This window comes from Hyperolius riggenbachi, chromosome 10 (assembly GCF_040937935.1).
Source record: "Hyperolius riggenbachi isolate aHypRig1 chromosome 10, aHypRig1.pri, whole genome shotgun sequence".
Classification (NCBI taxonomy): Eukaryota; Metazoa; Chordata; class Amphibia; order Anura; family Hyperoliidae; genus Hyperolius; species Hyperolius riggenbachi.
Window position 1 is genome coordinate 214,830,992 of NC_090655.1, and position 14,215 is coordinate 214,845,206.

At 49.3% G+C, this 14,215-nt stretch overlaps 4 protein-coding genes across 4 annotated transcripts; 2 read left to right on the plus strand and 2 right to left on the minus strand.

Annotated features, from left to right (window-relative positions):
* Window positions 1-2,450: 2,450 nt before the first annotated feature.
* LOC137536801 (histone H2A type 2-B-like) lies at window positions 2,451-2,839 on the minus strand. Its single transcript, XM_068259001.1, has 2 exons — window positions 2,642-2,839; window positions 2,451-2,588 (listed from the first exon to the last, which is right to left on the minus strand). The coding sequence occupies exons 1-2, from the start codon at window positions 2,837-2,839 to the stop codon at window positions 2,451-2,453; spliced, it is 336 nt and encodes a 111-aa protein (XP_068115102.1).
* Window positions 2,840-3,232: 393 nt separating this feature from the next.
* LOC137536312 (histone H2B 1.1-like) lies at window positions 3,233-3,613 on the plus strand. Its single transcript, XM_068258447.1, has one exon. The coding sequence runs from the start codon at window positions 3,233-3,235 to the stop codon at window positions 3,611-3,613; it is 381 nt and encodes a 126-aa protein (XP_068114548.1).
* Window positions 3,614-5,140: 1,527 nt separating this feature from the next.
* Window positions 5,141-5,569, plus strand: LOC137536802 (histone H3-like). The gene has a single exon (XM_068259002.1). The coding sequence runs from the start codon at window positions 5,159-5,161 to the stop codon at window positions 5,567-5,569; it is 411 nt and encodes a 136-aa protein (XP_068115103.1). The 5' UTR covers window positions 5,141-5,158.
* An 839-nt stretch (window positions 5,570-6,408) lies between these two features.
* LOC137536314 (histone H1A-like) lies at window positions 6,409-7,077 on the minus strand. Its single transcript, XM_068258449.1, has one exon. It carries the CDS (start codon window positions 7,075-7,077, stop codon window positions 6,409-6,411), a length of 669 nt encoding a protein of 222 aa, XP_068114550.1.
* Window positions 7,078-14,215: the final 7,138 nt, after the last annotated feature.

Here is a 14,215-nt window from a genome sequence, read left to right on the forward strand (position 1 = left end):
TCTTCTCTGCTGGAGATACACAATACTGTGCGCTGCCGCCTCCCCTCCTCTTATACAGGCTGAGCGGACCTGACAGGAGACTGCGCAGAGGGGGAGGAGCCAAGGGCGGGTTAGTCATTATACGTCTAATTTGTAGTTGTTCTGCTTCCTCTACTTTTAATATTACATACAATGTTACATTTCTGACATTTAGCAGCAGCGCTCCCTACAGGTCAGGGCTTATATTGGCAGTAATGTGCTCTGTCAGCTCACAAAGCATCACACAAGTAACACTTCTGCATAGGCTCTCCGGCATGTTTCCCCTCACACTGGGCATAATGTAACAGCTGTGCTGCTAAATGACGATCTATTTGTCCCTCCAGGAATAGAATATCATAATGTTGCTGTTATCCTTTTAATTTCTTACGGGGTCTGGTCGCTCTACTTTTACTATATCTTGACGTTTGGCAGCGCTGCGTACAGAGAGACCAGTGATTATATTCGGTAATTGGTTTTCTCTCCTCAGAAGCCAACATAAATATCACTCCTAATGGATTCCTGTCCTGTTTATCTCACACTGGACATGTTATGACAGCTGTGCTGCTAAATGATGATCTCTTTGTCTCCTCCAGAGGATCTATTTGTTCCCTTGTAGTAAATGACATTGTTACGACATAAACTCAATCCTGCATATCTCTTATGGCTGAACTCTGAGCTGGCATTGCAGGGAGCAGCACAGCCGGGGAAATGCTGAATATTATGGGGCAGCTGCCGGTGCAGCATCACATAATAGCCGCAACAGAGAGCGGCACATCCATCCCGCCTGTTCCACGGAAATTCGGCGGCAAATTTGAAAATCGCAACTGCTCTGCCTTAGCCAATCACAGCTACACAAACGTCTCCGCTCAGCCAATAGCTTTGCCAGAGTATTACTGCCTCTACATTGTGAATCAGACATTGGCCGTGCAGATACATATGCCTTTGTTGGCGCTACTGGGTGTTTCTAATGAATACCCCAAATGATGAAATACATTAATTGTAAAAGATTATAATGTGATGACTATTTTAATTAAAACAAGCCTGTTACGATCCATCCTGAATAGGAACGATCCCTCCACCACCACCACACGTGATGCTCTCTATTGCTGTGCTAATAGCGCTAATGCTTCCGTATAGGAGTGCTGCCTGCAGGCTGATCTGCTTATGGGATTGTGGATCAGGATTACTGTACAGCCGTATAACATTGCATCTGATTCAGAGCCAGGAACACGTGTGGCTGCCAAACAGGAGGATCCATCTGATTCTTTTACATGGTATTTGGCAATATGGAGCTTGGCTTTAGTCTATGAAATATTGTTTGTAACGTTAACCTATCATCTCCGTTAATATGGTGTGGACTTTGTAAGCACACCATCGTGTGACACGTCTCTGCATGCAGCAGAGGAAACAATATAATGCGCATCAGGCTCTGTATAGGCCGTGTGCGTGGCTCTGAGAAGAATATGTAACCATATTGCTCTCCTACACGCACGTGTCTGAGCCATTTAGCAGTTTGGGTTGAGCACAAAAGAGATGCAGAAGTGTAAGCTATTCGTGGAGAATGTATTTCATGCAGAAAGGTAAATGTACAGTATATTTAATCGCTGAACAAGCTGCCAGGAACCCTCTGTTGCCAGCTTTACCTGTTCCTCGAATTATGTTCAGTTTGACCTAAAGGCTCATTGTCCGACCGCTCTGCCCATGACCGATAGAGGAGCGATCTATTGGCTGTTGCGCAAATATCTGGGGAAATACTTCAATGAGATTAAATATATATTTGGGGAAAGTATAGCCTTGGCAAAGGAAATACCGGCAGAGCGATAGGTAAAATGGAGGCGGAATGCATTGCCGATACTCGCAGGGAATTTATATTTTAGAATGAGCAAATCGAGATATATCGGTCACGGGTTAGTTTGTGCAGATCTATAGTGGCGGGAAAAACCGTTACCATTTCAAATTGATAATTAAACTATCAACTGATTTGACCCAACCAATCACCGTGTACAATTTATCTCCCTTCATCCATAAACGCGCAAAACCTAAATGGATTGGATGTCTGACACCTGCTCCGCTGCACTGTCACACAAGCAGCTATATTGCTGCCGAATTGAACATTTTACTGTATTTAACTATTTTTACTGCGGAACAATGACTTGACAAAATCCGTCCCGCAGATTGCCAGCAATTAGTGCCTAATATATACCCGCAAATAAGATTATTCAATTATGATAGTTTTTGAGAAAACCATCCATCGATCTTTACTTCATACCGATACATCAGTGTGCGCGCTAAAAATATTGTATACCCGACCTACATGTGACAATATGATAAGTATGTTCTGTACTCGGCTCTGTATAGACCGTGTGGGTGGCTCTGAGAAGAGCCTTTGTGGTTCTGTACTGTGTGTGTCCGGCTGCTGCTGCTGCAGGGAATTACTTGCTCTTGGCCGCCTTGTGGCTCTCGGTCTTCTTGGGCAGCAGCACGGCCTGGATGTTGGGCAGGACTCCCCCCTGGGCGATGGTCACCCCACCCAGCAGCTTGTTGAGCTCCTCGTCGTTGCGGACAGCCAGCTGCAGGTGGCGGGGGATGATGCGGGTCTTCTTGTTGTCCCGGGCGGCGTTGCCAGCCACAGGATCTCAGCGGTCAGGTACTCCAGCACTGCGGCCAGATAGACCGGAGCTCCGGCCCCCACCCGCTCCGCATAGTTGCCCTTCCTCAGCAGACGGTGAACACGGCCGACTGGGAACTGCAGGCCGGCCCGGGAGGAGCGAGTCTTGGCCTTAGCACGGGCCTTGCCGCCTTGTTTGCCGCGTCCAGACATGATGATGGCAGCTAATCAGGATGTGTCTCTCCAACGCAAGTATCCTAATCCAGCCCTCCTCCTTCTATATATACTCTGCAGGCTGTGTCCCGCGCTGTCACCTGATTGGCTGCTATTCAGTACTGCCAATGGCGGCTCGGTCTAGCAATCCGCCAATCAGCGACTGGGGCGGTGCTCTGCATGTTATACCTGAATAGCCGGTGTGTAGTTGTGCTAAACCAATGAGGGAGAAGGGGCGGTGATCGGGCGGTGCCAGTGACGCTGCCAATCAGCACAGCAGCTCCTCAGTAGCTGCGTTTGCATAGGCCGCCCATATAAGGAGGGGAGGCGGCGCTGTGGCCTCTCTGTATATCTCCGCACTCCGCAGTGACTGAGAAGCAGCATCTTCCAGCCATGCCTGAGCCAGCCAAGTCCGCTCCTGCCCCCAAGAAGGGCTCCAAGAAAGCTGTGAGCAAGAACCAGAAGAAGGACGGCAAGAAGCGTAGGAAGAGCAGGAAGGAGAGTTACGCCATCTACGTGTACAAGGTGCTGAAGCAGGTACATCCCGACACCGGCATCTCCTCCAAGGCCATGAGCATCATGAACTCCTTCGTCAATGACATCTTCGAGCGCATCGCTGGGGAAGCTTCCCGTCTGGCTCATTACAACAAGCGCCACACTATCACCTCCCGGGAGATCCAGACCGCCGTCCGCCTGCTGCTGCCGGGAGAGCTGGCCAAGCACGCCGTGTCCGAGGGCACCAAGGCCGTCACCAAGTACACCAGCGCCAAGTAACAGGGCTGCACGGATACTAAGCACAAGCCAAAGGCTCTTCTAAGAGACACCCACCAAATCACTACAGAGCTGTCCTATGCAATTTTAACACACATGAAGTTAAATGTTTTGCCTGATGTATCTTTATAATTTGCTCTATAACGTAACTTATCAGCTCTCTTCAAATTGCTAAAGTCCTTCAACTTATTGTTGCCTTTCTATGGGGTTTTAGGTGTAAGTAAGGACACTAGAATTACGGAGAGAACACGTGGCGGGCCCATATCGGCTATGATATCCTGACTATACATTACGGCTATTCCTATCGCAGTCAGAGCAATGGAATCCCCGTCTGGCTGCTTAGTTGGTCACAAGTTGGTAGTTAATTAATAGGGGAAATATATGTACTCACACCTATTGTTTAGGACGCTGCAAATTCTTTAGGCTCTGTGAGCTGCAGAGAAACAAGTACTTTATTTTATGTTCCTAATCCTTCCACTATTTCCCGCGGCTTTATAATTATCTAGTATAGTTTTTTTTATTTTTAGTTTAATTAATAGGCAAGAATGACCTCTTAGGGGAAATTGGCGGGCTGCTGCTGCTGGAACAATAGCCTGGCGGTACATTTGAACAATAACGGATGCCCTCCAATAGCCAATCAGGGAGAGACAAGACACGCCCCGACCAATCAGAGGGCAGAGCTCAGTATAAATAGGAGTAGCGGCGGCTGTGTCTCCCCATATTCGCAGTAGAGATGGGAAGTTCGGATCTTTTCAATGATCCGGATGATTCGAATCGGATCATTGAAGAGATCCGGATCTTTGATCCGAATCTCGGATCATTTTACTACTGGAAGCATTCGGGGGTGAAATGAACAGCAGGACAGGTCTGTGGACAGGAGAAGGGGAGGGAGTGGACACACAGAGAAGGGGAGAAGATGGACAGAGGGCAGGGAGTGGACAGAGATGAGAGGAGGGACGAGCAGAGAGCAGAAATGTTTGCACACAATACCCACATGCTGCAATCATATGCTTTATGTCATATATTTCACCTACATGTTCATCTGTACACTTTGAAAGAAAAGGTCGCACAGTGAAAGAAAGCATTCCCAGAAGATAAGTGCAGCTGTTTAGTGCCGAGTGCAGGAGGATTATATTGCCTTTCAATCACAGTGTCTGCAAAGTTACTGAGCTGTGCTGAGCCAAAAGCTTCCAATGTGATCACTGTGCAGCACTACGGAACAGCCAGCCTATAATGGGCAGCACATTGCAGCCAGTATGTGTGCTCTACACATATCTGGCAGTGGCACCCATGTCCCCTCTCTCCCATCTACCTGTCTCCCTGCAAGGCCGGCTCCCATCCAACAGAGCGATCCCTGCTTCCAGGACCCCGCTGCCCGCTGAGAGGGGGCGTGTCGCTCCTGGCCCCGCCCCTTTTGCGATCCGAATCGTTCATTTTGATGATTCGGATGATCGACTCATAAAATAGATTCGGATCAAAGATCCGAATCGTTCATGATCCGGACAACACTAATTCGCAGCAGCACATTAGTGACGCTGATTAGCAGGCATGGCCAGAACCAAGCAGACAGCCCGCAAGTCCACCGGCGGGAAGGCTCCCCGCAAGCAGCTGGCTACTAAAGCCGCCCGTAAGAGCGCTCCAGCCACCGGCGGAGTGAAGAAGCCCCACCGCTACCGGCCCGGCACTGTGGCTCTCCGCGAGATCCGCCGCTACCAGAAATCCACCGAGCTGCTAATCCGCAAGCTGCCCTTCCAGCGCCTGGTGCGGGAGATCGCTCAGGACTTCAAGACCGACCTGCGCTTCCAGAGCTCGGCCGTCATGGCTCTGCAGGAGGCCAGCGAGGCTTATCTGGTGGGGCTCTTCGAGGACACCAACCTGTGCGCCATCCACGCCAAGAGGGTCACCATCATGCCCAAAGACGTCCAGCTGGCCCGCAGGATCCGCGGCGAGAGGGCCTAATCACGTCACGCAGCCATCCTATTACGTCACACAAAGGCTCTTTTCAGAGCCACCCCACATTCTCCTTGCAGAGCAGTTTTACAAAGTGTATTATCACTAAACTCTTCCAATGTGCCAGTCTGATCCAAGGGGAAGGTGGGTGGCCGAGAGATTTGGAAATGCAAGGACACTACCGGCTCTCTACACGAGGAAACAATCTGAAGTATAACATTGTTCTAATTTCTATAAAGTATATATTACAGTAGCGGATTCTACATAGTACACAGCGGGTCAGATCAGCATTCAGCAACGCTGATCCCTCTGTAGGGACCGATCCTTCCGCCTTAATCACTAAACAAATGTATAGTAAGCCATTGCATTTGTCTCAGCCATTCACTTCGACATCGCCGACGGGTACTTGACTTGCAGACATTTGAGCAAAGCTACAAGCCACTGTAGTGCATATATATTACACATTGGATTTTTAAGAGGAAAGTGGCCTTAGCCGACATATGTTGAGCTGCGGTGAGTGAAGCAGCATGTTATAGAACAGCCATCACAGTAGCCATACATCTAAGCCTTCGGTACAGGGTGTGACTTGGAAGTGCTGGGATGCCGGTAGAGGAGTAACACCATTTAAACGTACTGCTGCCGGCAGTTTTAGCAATGAGCAGACTAGGATATATGGGGGTAACGGATCGCTTGAAAATTGCTGGACTCAATGACATGTCTAAGTTTGCAATGCACTCCGTTACATGTACTACCTACACGCCGACAAACAGAAAACATCACAGCCCTTTGGGGGAGAGATTGGGTGGCTCTGAAAAGAGCCTTTGGGTTTATGAGAGACAACCTTAGACTTATTTCTTCTTAGGAGCGGCCTTTTTAGGTTTGGCTGCCTTCTTTGCCGGGCTCTTAGCGGCTTTAGGCTTGGCTGCCTTCTTTGCCGGGCTCTTAGCGGCTTTAGGCTTGGCTGCCTTCTTTGCCGGGCTCTTAGCGGCTTTAGGCTTGGCTGTCTTCTTTGCCGGGCTCTTAGCGGCTGCAGGTTTCTTGGCCGCTTTCTTCGGACTCTTCTTGGCAGCACTGGGGGCTTTCTTAGCTTTCTTTGGAGACTTGGCCGCAGCAGCCGGCTTCTTAGACTTAGCCGCAGCGGATGGCTTTTTCTTGGCGGCCGCCTTGTCTTTGCTGCCCTCCTTCTTGCTTATCTTGAAGGAGCCGGAGGCGCCGGTACCTTTGACATGGACAAGGGTGCCCTTTGTCAGCAAGCTCCTGACGGCCAGCTTGAGGCGGCTGTTATTCTTCTCTACATCGTATCCTCCGGCAGCCAGAGCCTTCTTCAGGGCGGCCAGGGAGACCCCGCTGCGCTCCTTAGAGGCGGACACGGCTCTGACGATCAGATCGGACACGCTGGGACCGGAAGGCTTGTTGCTGGCTTTCTTGGCTCCTCCGGTTGCCGCCTTCTTGCTCTGCTTCTTCTTGGCGGCGGGCTCCGCTGCGGGAGGGGTGGCTGCTGGTGCGGTCTCTGCCATCTTCCTGCACAACACAGTGTAACATTGCAGGGATAGCGCCAATCAGCGCATATATAGCCTCTCCAGCCGCGCTGCCATTGGCTGCTGATAGGAGCGCGCCTCGTCTTCCTATTGGAGGGATCCGGACTCTCTGCCGCCCCTCCTCTCCACACAGCTGTCACTGCTCGGCTCTCTGCTTGTGTTTCCTGCCCGTAGAAACGTGGGTTTATTCCCTCCGGAATATAGCAGTGTGCCCCCTGTGTGTGGCCGCCCGGCTGGCAGGGGTCTCCCCTCCCCCATTACAGCTCGGGGGCCTTCTGAGCGGAGGCTGCGGCCGGGAAATCCCGCTCTTATGTGACCAGCTCTGCTTACTGCTCCCCCGATCTCTTCTGTCTCCATCATTATCAGGGGGAATACAACGTCTAATATACAATGTTTTCTGTCACTCCCCCCTCAATATGAAGAAAAGTATCTCCGCCATGCATCATATGGGGCTGGGGGGCTACTGACCCCTGGAGGGGAATATCAGGCTGAGAAATGTGCAGGATACTAGCACATAGGATGGGCCTACATCACACATGAGATGTCTAGAGTGTTTGTATTTCCCAACTAGAATCTTAGACTTGCATTATAGATACTAGTAAACAAGTGTATGCTGACTGCTGGTCAGTCCGAGGCAGACACTGGGGACTGGGGGAGACTATGGGCAATGGTTACAGAGGGGATGAAAAGGAGGCACTTAATGGTTAATAGAATAGATGCGGAGTAGTGATGGGCGAACATCCAGATGTTCGGGTTCGGCCGAACATGCCCCCGATATTCGGCATATTCGGGCCGAACCCAACCCGAACATGTCCCTTTGGGGCCCCTATAGGGTCTCTGCATAAAGGGAAAGCATGCCCCGAGCGCGCGGGGGGGGGGGGGGGGGGGTCGGAAATGCCCCCACCCCTCCCCGCTAAGCTCTCCCTTCTGCTGGACCCTATAAAATTAAATCTAAGTCCCCCGAAGGTACCTTGCAGGCTGGCAGGAGGAGGGCAGGAAGCGGGCAGCCGGAGAGCATAGGCGCTAGTACCATCTGATACTTCCGCCCGATCTCTGACGCACTTCCTGTTTACATTTGTAAGTCACGTCAAGAGAGAGCAGAACATGATGACACGTACCCTCGTACGCGCCACGCGAGGGCCCTCGTACGCGAGGGCGGAAGTACCAGATGGTACTAGCTCCTATGCTCTCTGGCTGCCTGCTTCCTGCCCTCCTCCTGCCAGCCTGCAAGGTACCTTCGGGGGACTTAGATTTAATTTTATAGGGTCCAGCAGAAGGGAGAGCTTAGCGGGGAGGGGTGGGGGGCATTTCCGACCCCCCCCCCCCCCCCCCCCGGGCTCGGGGCATGCTCTCCCTTTATGCTGGGACCCTATAGGGGGCTATGTTCGGCCGGACACGGTTGTGTTCGGCCGAAAAAAGAAGGCCTGTTCGGGTTCGGGCAGCGTGCCCGAGCACCCTCCCGAACACCATGAGGTGTTCGGGGGGTGCCGAACCGAACCCGAACAGGCCAAAATCCGGGCGAACCCGAACAGTGGCGAACACTGTTCGCCCATCACTAATGCAGAGTGAGTAGATCACAAAATGTGCAGATTCGGTGCAGAATTAGAGTAAATGAGAGGAGGGTAGATAGGATCCCAACCTGAACAGAGAACACTAAGGGCCCTTTTCCAAGGGCTGCAAAACTGCACATTCAGTGAGCACAGCAGTTAGCAGCGGGCACGGGCAGTTAGCAGGCAGCGGATAACAGTTATGAGTTGTGTGTCAGTCTTTCCACTGCCTATCAACTGCTCGTGGAAAAGGGTCTTATGATCTTTAGACAGTTAACATCGGCATCAAAATGTGAACCAGGTAACTTACAGCAGCTGCAAGACATTGGGGAAGGTTTGTGGTCTGAGTATAGCCTAACCAGGGGAGAGAGGCAACAGGGAAGGGAGGTAGACTGCCAAGAGAACAAATGAAAAGAAATGAAATAAACAATTAAACAGTGTATGCTGAATACACCTTCAAGGGTGATACCGGGCCATGGTCGTTGGTCGGGGGCCAGATTATGAAACCATAGCCTGAGTACAATGACAAGCACCAGGCATGTGACAAACACTGCAAACCAATGTGGCAGAATTGTTATTTTTATATCTGACCTTATTTTCCATCAGACTGTTCCTACAGGTGAGCATCCTCCTAATTCATGTTCAGAGTGTGGGAAATGTTAAAATAATAAAGGATATTTATTTAACCGCCAAAGAAAATGAACAGGTGATCACGTGTATCCCTGTTCAGAGTGTGAGGAATAGTTAATTGATAAACATAAGCTTTGTAGACAGCAGAGAAGTCTCACGGGGAAGTGCCCTTTTTGTGCAGAGTGTGGGAAATGTTTCTGTGATAAACAATATCTTCTTTTACACCAGAGAAGTCACACAGTTGAACGGCCTTTTCCTGTTCAGATTGCGGGGAATGATCCATTTTGATAGGAAACCTTCTTAGACACCAGAGAAGTCCCACTGGTTAGCGTCTTAGTGCAGATTGTGGGAAATGCTTTATGCATAAGGCAACATTTGTTGCACACCAGATGCACCACAGCCTCTCTGAAGCTCATGACAGGCGTGTTGTAGTTTTAGGAGTGTTTTGTTACTGCAGCAACATGTTTGTATTTAGCACAAGTACATCACACCCCTGAGAGGATGCTAAAGGGTCATTCATGGGAAAGTGATATTGGTTTCTTAGCTGAAGTCTGAGGGAGAGAGCTAACCGACCAGGACAATGTCACACTTGGCCCTCGCCAGCTGGCCAGGTCACCTGCTATCGATGTCGCCTCCATGGAAGTTGGAGCCTCCTCACTCTACACAGGGATGCTCAGCAGAGCTCGAATATTCGAGTAGCTCGAATATTCGAGCTCTTTTTCAGCTATTCGAGGTCGAATACCGAGCTCGAATAGCTGCAGCTATTCGAATGGGCTATTCGAGTGAACTTGAATAGCCCACTCACTATTCGCGCTATTCGAGCAAACAGCGCTTTTCGAGCTCGAATACCGAGCTCGAATAGCGTCAGAGCCCAGATTGATGTCCTTAGAGCCAATCAGAGGGCTCCCAGGCCCTCTGACGGCAGCCAATCACAGAGGGGGACCCTGGCCAGCCCCTACCCTATAAATAGCGTCCGCCATGTTCGGTTTTTCCGTCCTTGCCTGACTTGTACAGAGAGAGATCTGCTCCTTTGTGCTTTGGCTTAGCAAGTGCTCTATTGTGGTCAATCACCTAGCGTTTTTGCTCACATACACCTGCTATATACACCTATATTGTTGTTAGCTAGATAGAGATTGTATTTTAGTTAGTAGCTTGTGTGTTACATAGAGACAGGCAGCTGCTGCAGGCAAGCTTACACAGCTTTAGGCCTCAGGGCCTTGCCTGTGTGGGCAGCTGTCCTCCTGTCCTCTGTTAGTTTATTTCTCATCTATACCAGTGTTTCTGCTGTGTATTCTACCCTGTCTTGTCCTTTACTTACTGAGTGATTATTGTATTTTGTAGTTATACTACTGTACTAGGGACACTCACTGTTACTGTTCATAGCTCCTGCGTGTGTGTGCGTGCACTGTCTGTAGTGTACACAGTACACAGTATTCCCTTCTACTGAATCATCTGATTAGTTACTACTGAATCTGATTATTGTATTTTCTAGTTGTACTCACTGTACTAGGGACACTCAGTCACTGTTCATAGGCTAGCTCCTGCGTGTGTGTGTGTGTGTGTGTGTGTGTGTGTGTGTGTGTGTGCGTGCATTGTCTGTAGTGTACACACACTCTATTTCCTTCTACTGAATCTGATTACTACTGATTATTGTATTTTCTAGTTAGTGTACTAGGGGACACACTCACTGTTCACTGTTCACACTTACTGATTACTGATTATTGTATTTTGTATTTGTACTGTACTAGTAATCACTTAGCGATCTAATCATTTAGTGATTAGTGTCACCTCACCCACCAACCCACTCCATTAAAGTTCCCCACTTTTTCACCCGCCCTTTTAAAAAACGTTTTTGTTTACGCCCAAAACATCTAAGATGTCTGGAAGTGGCAGCCAGCGCGGTTTGGGCAAGGGGAAGGGCAGCAAGGGAATCAGGAGGAGAGGGAGCAGCATTGTGGCAAGCCGCGCCACCATGCACAGTTCCGCAGCAGTGGTGCTCAGCAGAGCTCGAATATTCGAGTAGCTCGAATATTCGAGCTCTTTTTCAGCTATTCGAGCTCGGTATTCGAGCTCAGAATAGCTGGAGCTATTCAAATGGGCTATCCGAGTACACTCGAATAGCCCATTCACTATTCGAGCTATTCGAGCAACCCGGCGCTATTCGAGCTCGGTACCGAGCTCGAATAGCGTCATAGCCCAGATTGATGTCCTTAGAGCCAATCAGAGGGCTCCCAGGCCCTCTGACGGCAGCCAATCACAGAGGGGGACCCTGGCCAGCCCCTACCCTATAAATAGCGGCCGCCATGTTCCGTTTCTCCGTGCTTGCCTGAGACTTGTACAGAGAGAGAGTTGCTCCTTTGTGCTTTGGCTTAGCAAGAGCTCTATTGTGGTCATTTACCTAGCGTTTTTGCTCACATACACCTCCTATACACACCTATATTGTTGTTAGTTATTTAGACATTGTATTTTAGTTAGTAGCGTGTGTGTTACATTAGAGACAGGCAGCTGCTGCAAGCTTACAGGTTTAGGCCTCAGGGGGGCCTTGCCTCTGTGGGCAGCTGTCCTCTGTTTATTTCTCTCATCTATACCAGTATTTCTGCTGTCCTTTACTAATAGTATTGTAGTTATACTGTACTAGGAGTAGGACACTCACTGACTGTCACTGTTTATAGGCTACTAGCTAGCTCCTGCGTGTGTGCACTCACTCACTGTCTGTGTGTACACACACTCTATTTCCTTCTGATTACTGATAGATTATTGTTAGTTAGTTGTACTTACTTACTACTTACTCTTACTGTACCCGTAGGGACACTCACTGTCACTGTTCATATAGGCTACTAGCTCCTGCGTGTGCGCACTGCACTCACTGTCTGAGTGTACACACACAACACACACTCTATTTCCTTCTGATCGCTGATTGATTATCGTAATTAGTTAGTTGTACTTACTGTTACTACTTACTCTTACTGTACTAGGAGTCTAGGACACTCAGTCACTGTCCATAGGCTACTAGCTCCTGCGTGCGTGCACTCACTGTCTGAGTGTACACACACCCACACTCCATTTCCTTCTGATCGCTGATTGATTATCGTAATTAGTTAGTTGTACTTACTGTTACTACTTACTCTTACTGTACTAGGAGTCTAGGACACTCAGTCACTGTCCATAGGCTACTAGCTCCTGCGTGCGTGCACTCACTGTCTGAGTGTACACACACCCACACTCCATTTCCTTCTGATCGCTGATTGATTATTGTAATTAGTTAGTTCTACTTACTGTTACTACTTACTCTTACTGTACTAGGAGTCTAGGACACTCAGTCACTGTGTTCATAGGCTACTAGCTCCTGCGTGCGTGCACTCACTGTCTGAGTGTACACACACCCACACTCCATTTCCTTCTGATCGCTGATTGATTATTGTAATTAGTTAGTTCTACTTACTGTTACTACTTACTCTTACTGTACTAGGAGTCTAGGACACTCAGTCACTGTCCATAGGCTACTAGCTCCTGCGTGCGTGCACTCACTGTCTGAGTGTACACACACCCACACTCCATTTCCTTCTGATCGCTGATTGATTATTGTAATTAGTTAGTTCTACTTACTGTTACTACTTACTCTTACTGTACTAGGAGTCTAGGACACTCAGTCACTGTGTCCATAGGCTACTAGCTCCTGCGTGCGTGCACTCACTGTCTGAGTGTACACACACCCACACTCCATTTCCTTCTGATCGCTGATTGATTATTGTAATTAGTTAGTTCTACTTACTGTTACTACTTACTCTTACTGTACTAGGAGTCTAGGACACTCAGTCACTGTGTTCATAGGCTACTAGCTCCTGCGTGCGTGCACTCACTGTCTGAGTGTACACACACCCACACTCCATTTCCTTCTGATCGCTGATTGATTATTGTAATTAGTTAGTTCTACTTACTGTTACTACTTACTCTTACTGTACTAGGAGTCTAGGACACTCAGTCACTGTGTTCATAGGCTACTAGCTCCTGCGTGCGTGCACTCACTGTCTGAGTGTACACACACCCACACTCCATTTCCTTCTGATCGCTGATTGATTATTGTAATTAGTTAGTTCTACTTACTGTTACTACTTACTCTTACTGTACTAGGAGTCTAGGACACTCAGTCACTGTGTTCATAGGCTACTAGCTCCTGCGTGCGTGCACTCACTGTCTGAGTGTACACACACCCACACTCCATTTCCTTCTGATCGCTGATTGATTATTGTAATTAGTTAGTTCTACTTACTGTTACTACTTACTCTTACTGTACTAGGAGTCTAGGACACTCAGTCACTGTGTTCATAGGCTACTAGCTCCTGCGTGCGTGCACTCACTGTCTGAGTGTACACACACTAAATTTACTTGTGATTACTACTGATTATTGTAACTGCTAGTTGTACTTCCTGACTGTTACTACTTACTTACTGTACTAGGGGACACTCACTCAGTCACCTCACCAACCAACCCACTCCATTAAAGTACCCCACTTTTCACCCGCCCTTTTAAAAAACTTTTGTCTATACGCCCAAAACATTGAAGATGTCTGGAAGTGGCAGCCAGCGCGGTTTGGGCAAGGGGAAGGGCAGCAAGGGAATCAGGAGGAGAGGGAGCAGCATTGTGGCAAGCCGCGGCCGCGGGCGCGCCACCATGCACAGTTCCGCAGCAGCAGCGTCAGTGGCTAACATTCCTCCCATAGCCACTGGCCGTGGACGCCTTGGGCGCCGCCCAGCAGGAGCATCTGCAACTCACGCTGCAGAGACATAGCAGCAGCAGCGTGTAGCACCTGCTCCCATTTTCCTCCAGCCGGGTCGGAAATGTCCCATTGAGGAAAAGGATGCAGACACTGTGGTGCAACTCATGACGGAGGATGAGCAGCCCGCCATCAGCTCTGCATCCGAGGCCTCCACCCTCACCAC

Excerpts from the sequence above, each read along its gene's own strand:
- LOC137536801 (XM_068259001.1), bottom strand. The coding sequence starts at position 2,839 with ATGTCTGGACGCGGCAAACAAGGCGGCAAGGCCCGTGCTAAGGCCAAG. Across the intron at positions 2,589-2,641 it reads CCGCTGAGATCCTGTGGCTG|CTGGCTGTCCGCAACGACGA; the intron begins GCAACGCCGCCC and ends CGCCACCTGCAG.
- LOC137536312 (XM_068258447.1), top strand. The coding sequence starts at position 3,233 with ATGCCTGAGCCAGCCAAGTCCGCTCCTGCCCCCAAGAAGGGCTCCAAG.
- LOC137536802 (XM_068259002.1), top strand. The coding sequence starts at position 5,159 with ATGGCCAGAACCAAGCAGACAGCCCGCAAGTCCACCGGCGGGAAGGCT.
- LOC137536314 (XM_068258449.1), bottom strand. The coding sequence starts at position 7,077 with ATGGCAGAGACCGCACCAGCAGCCACCCCTCCCGCAGCGGAGCCCGCC.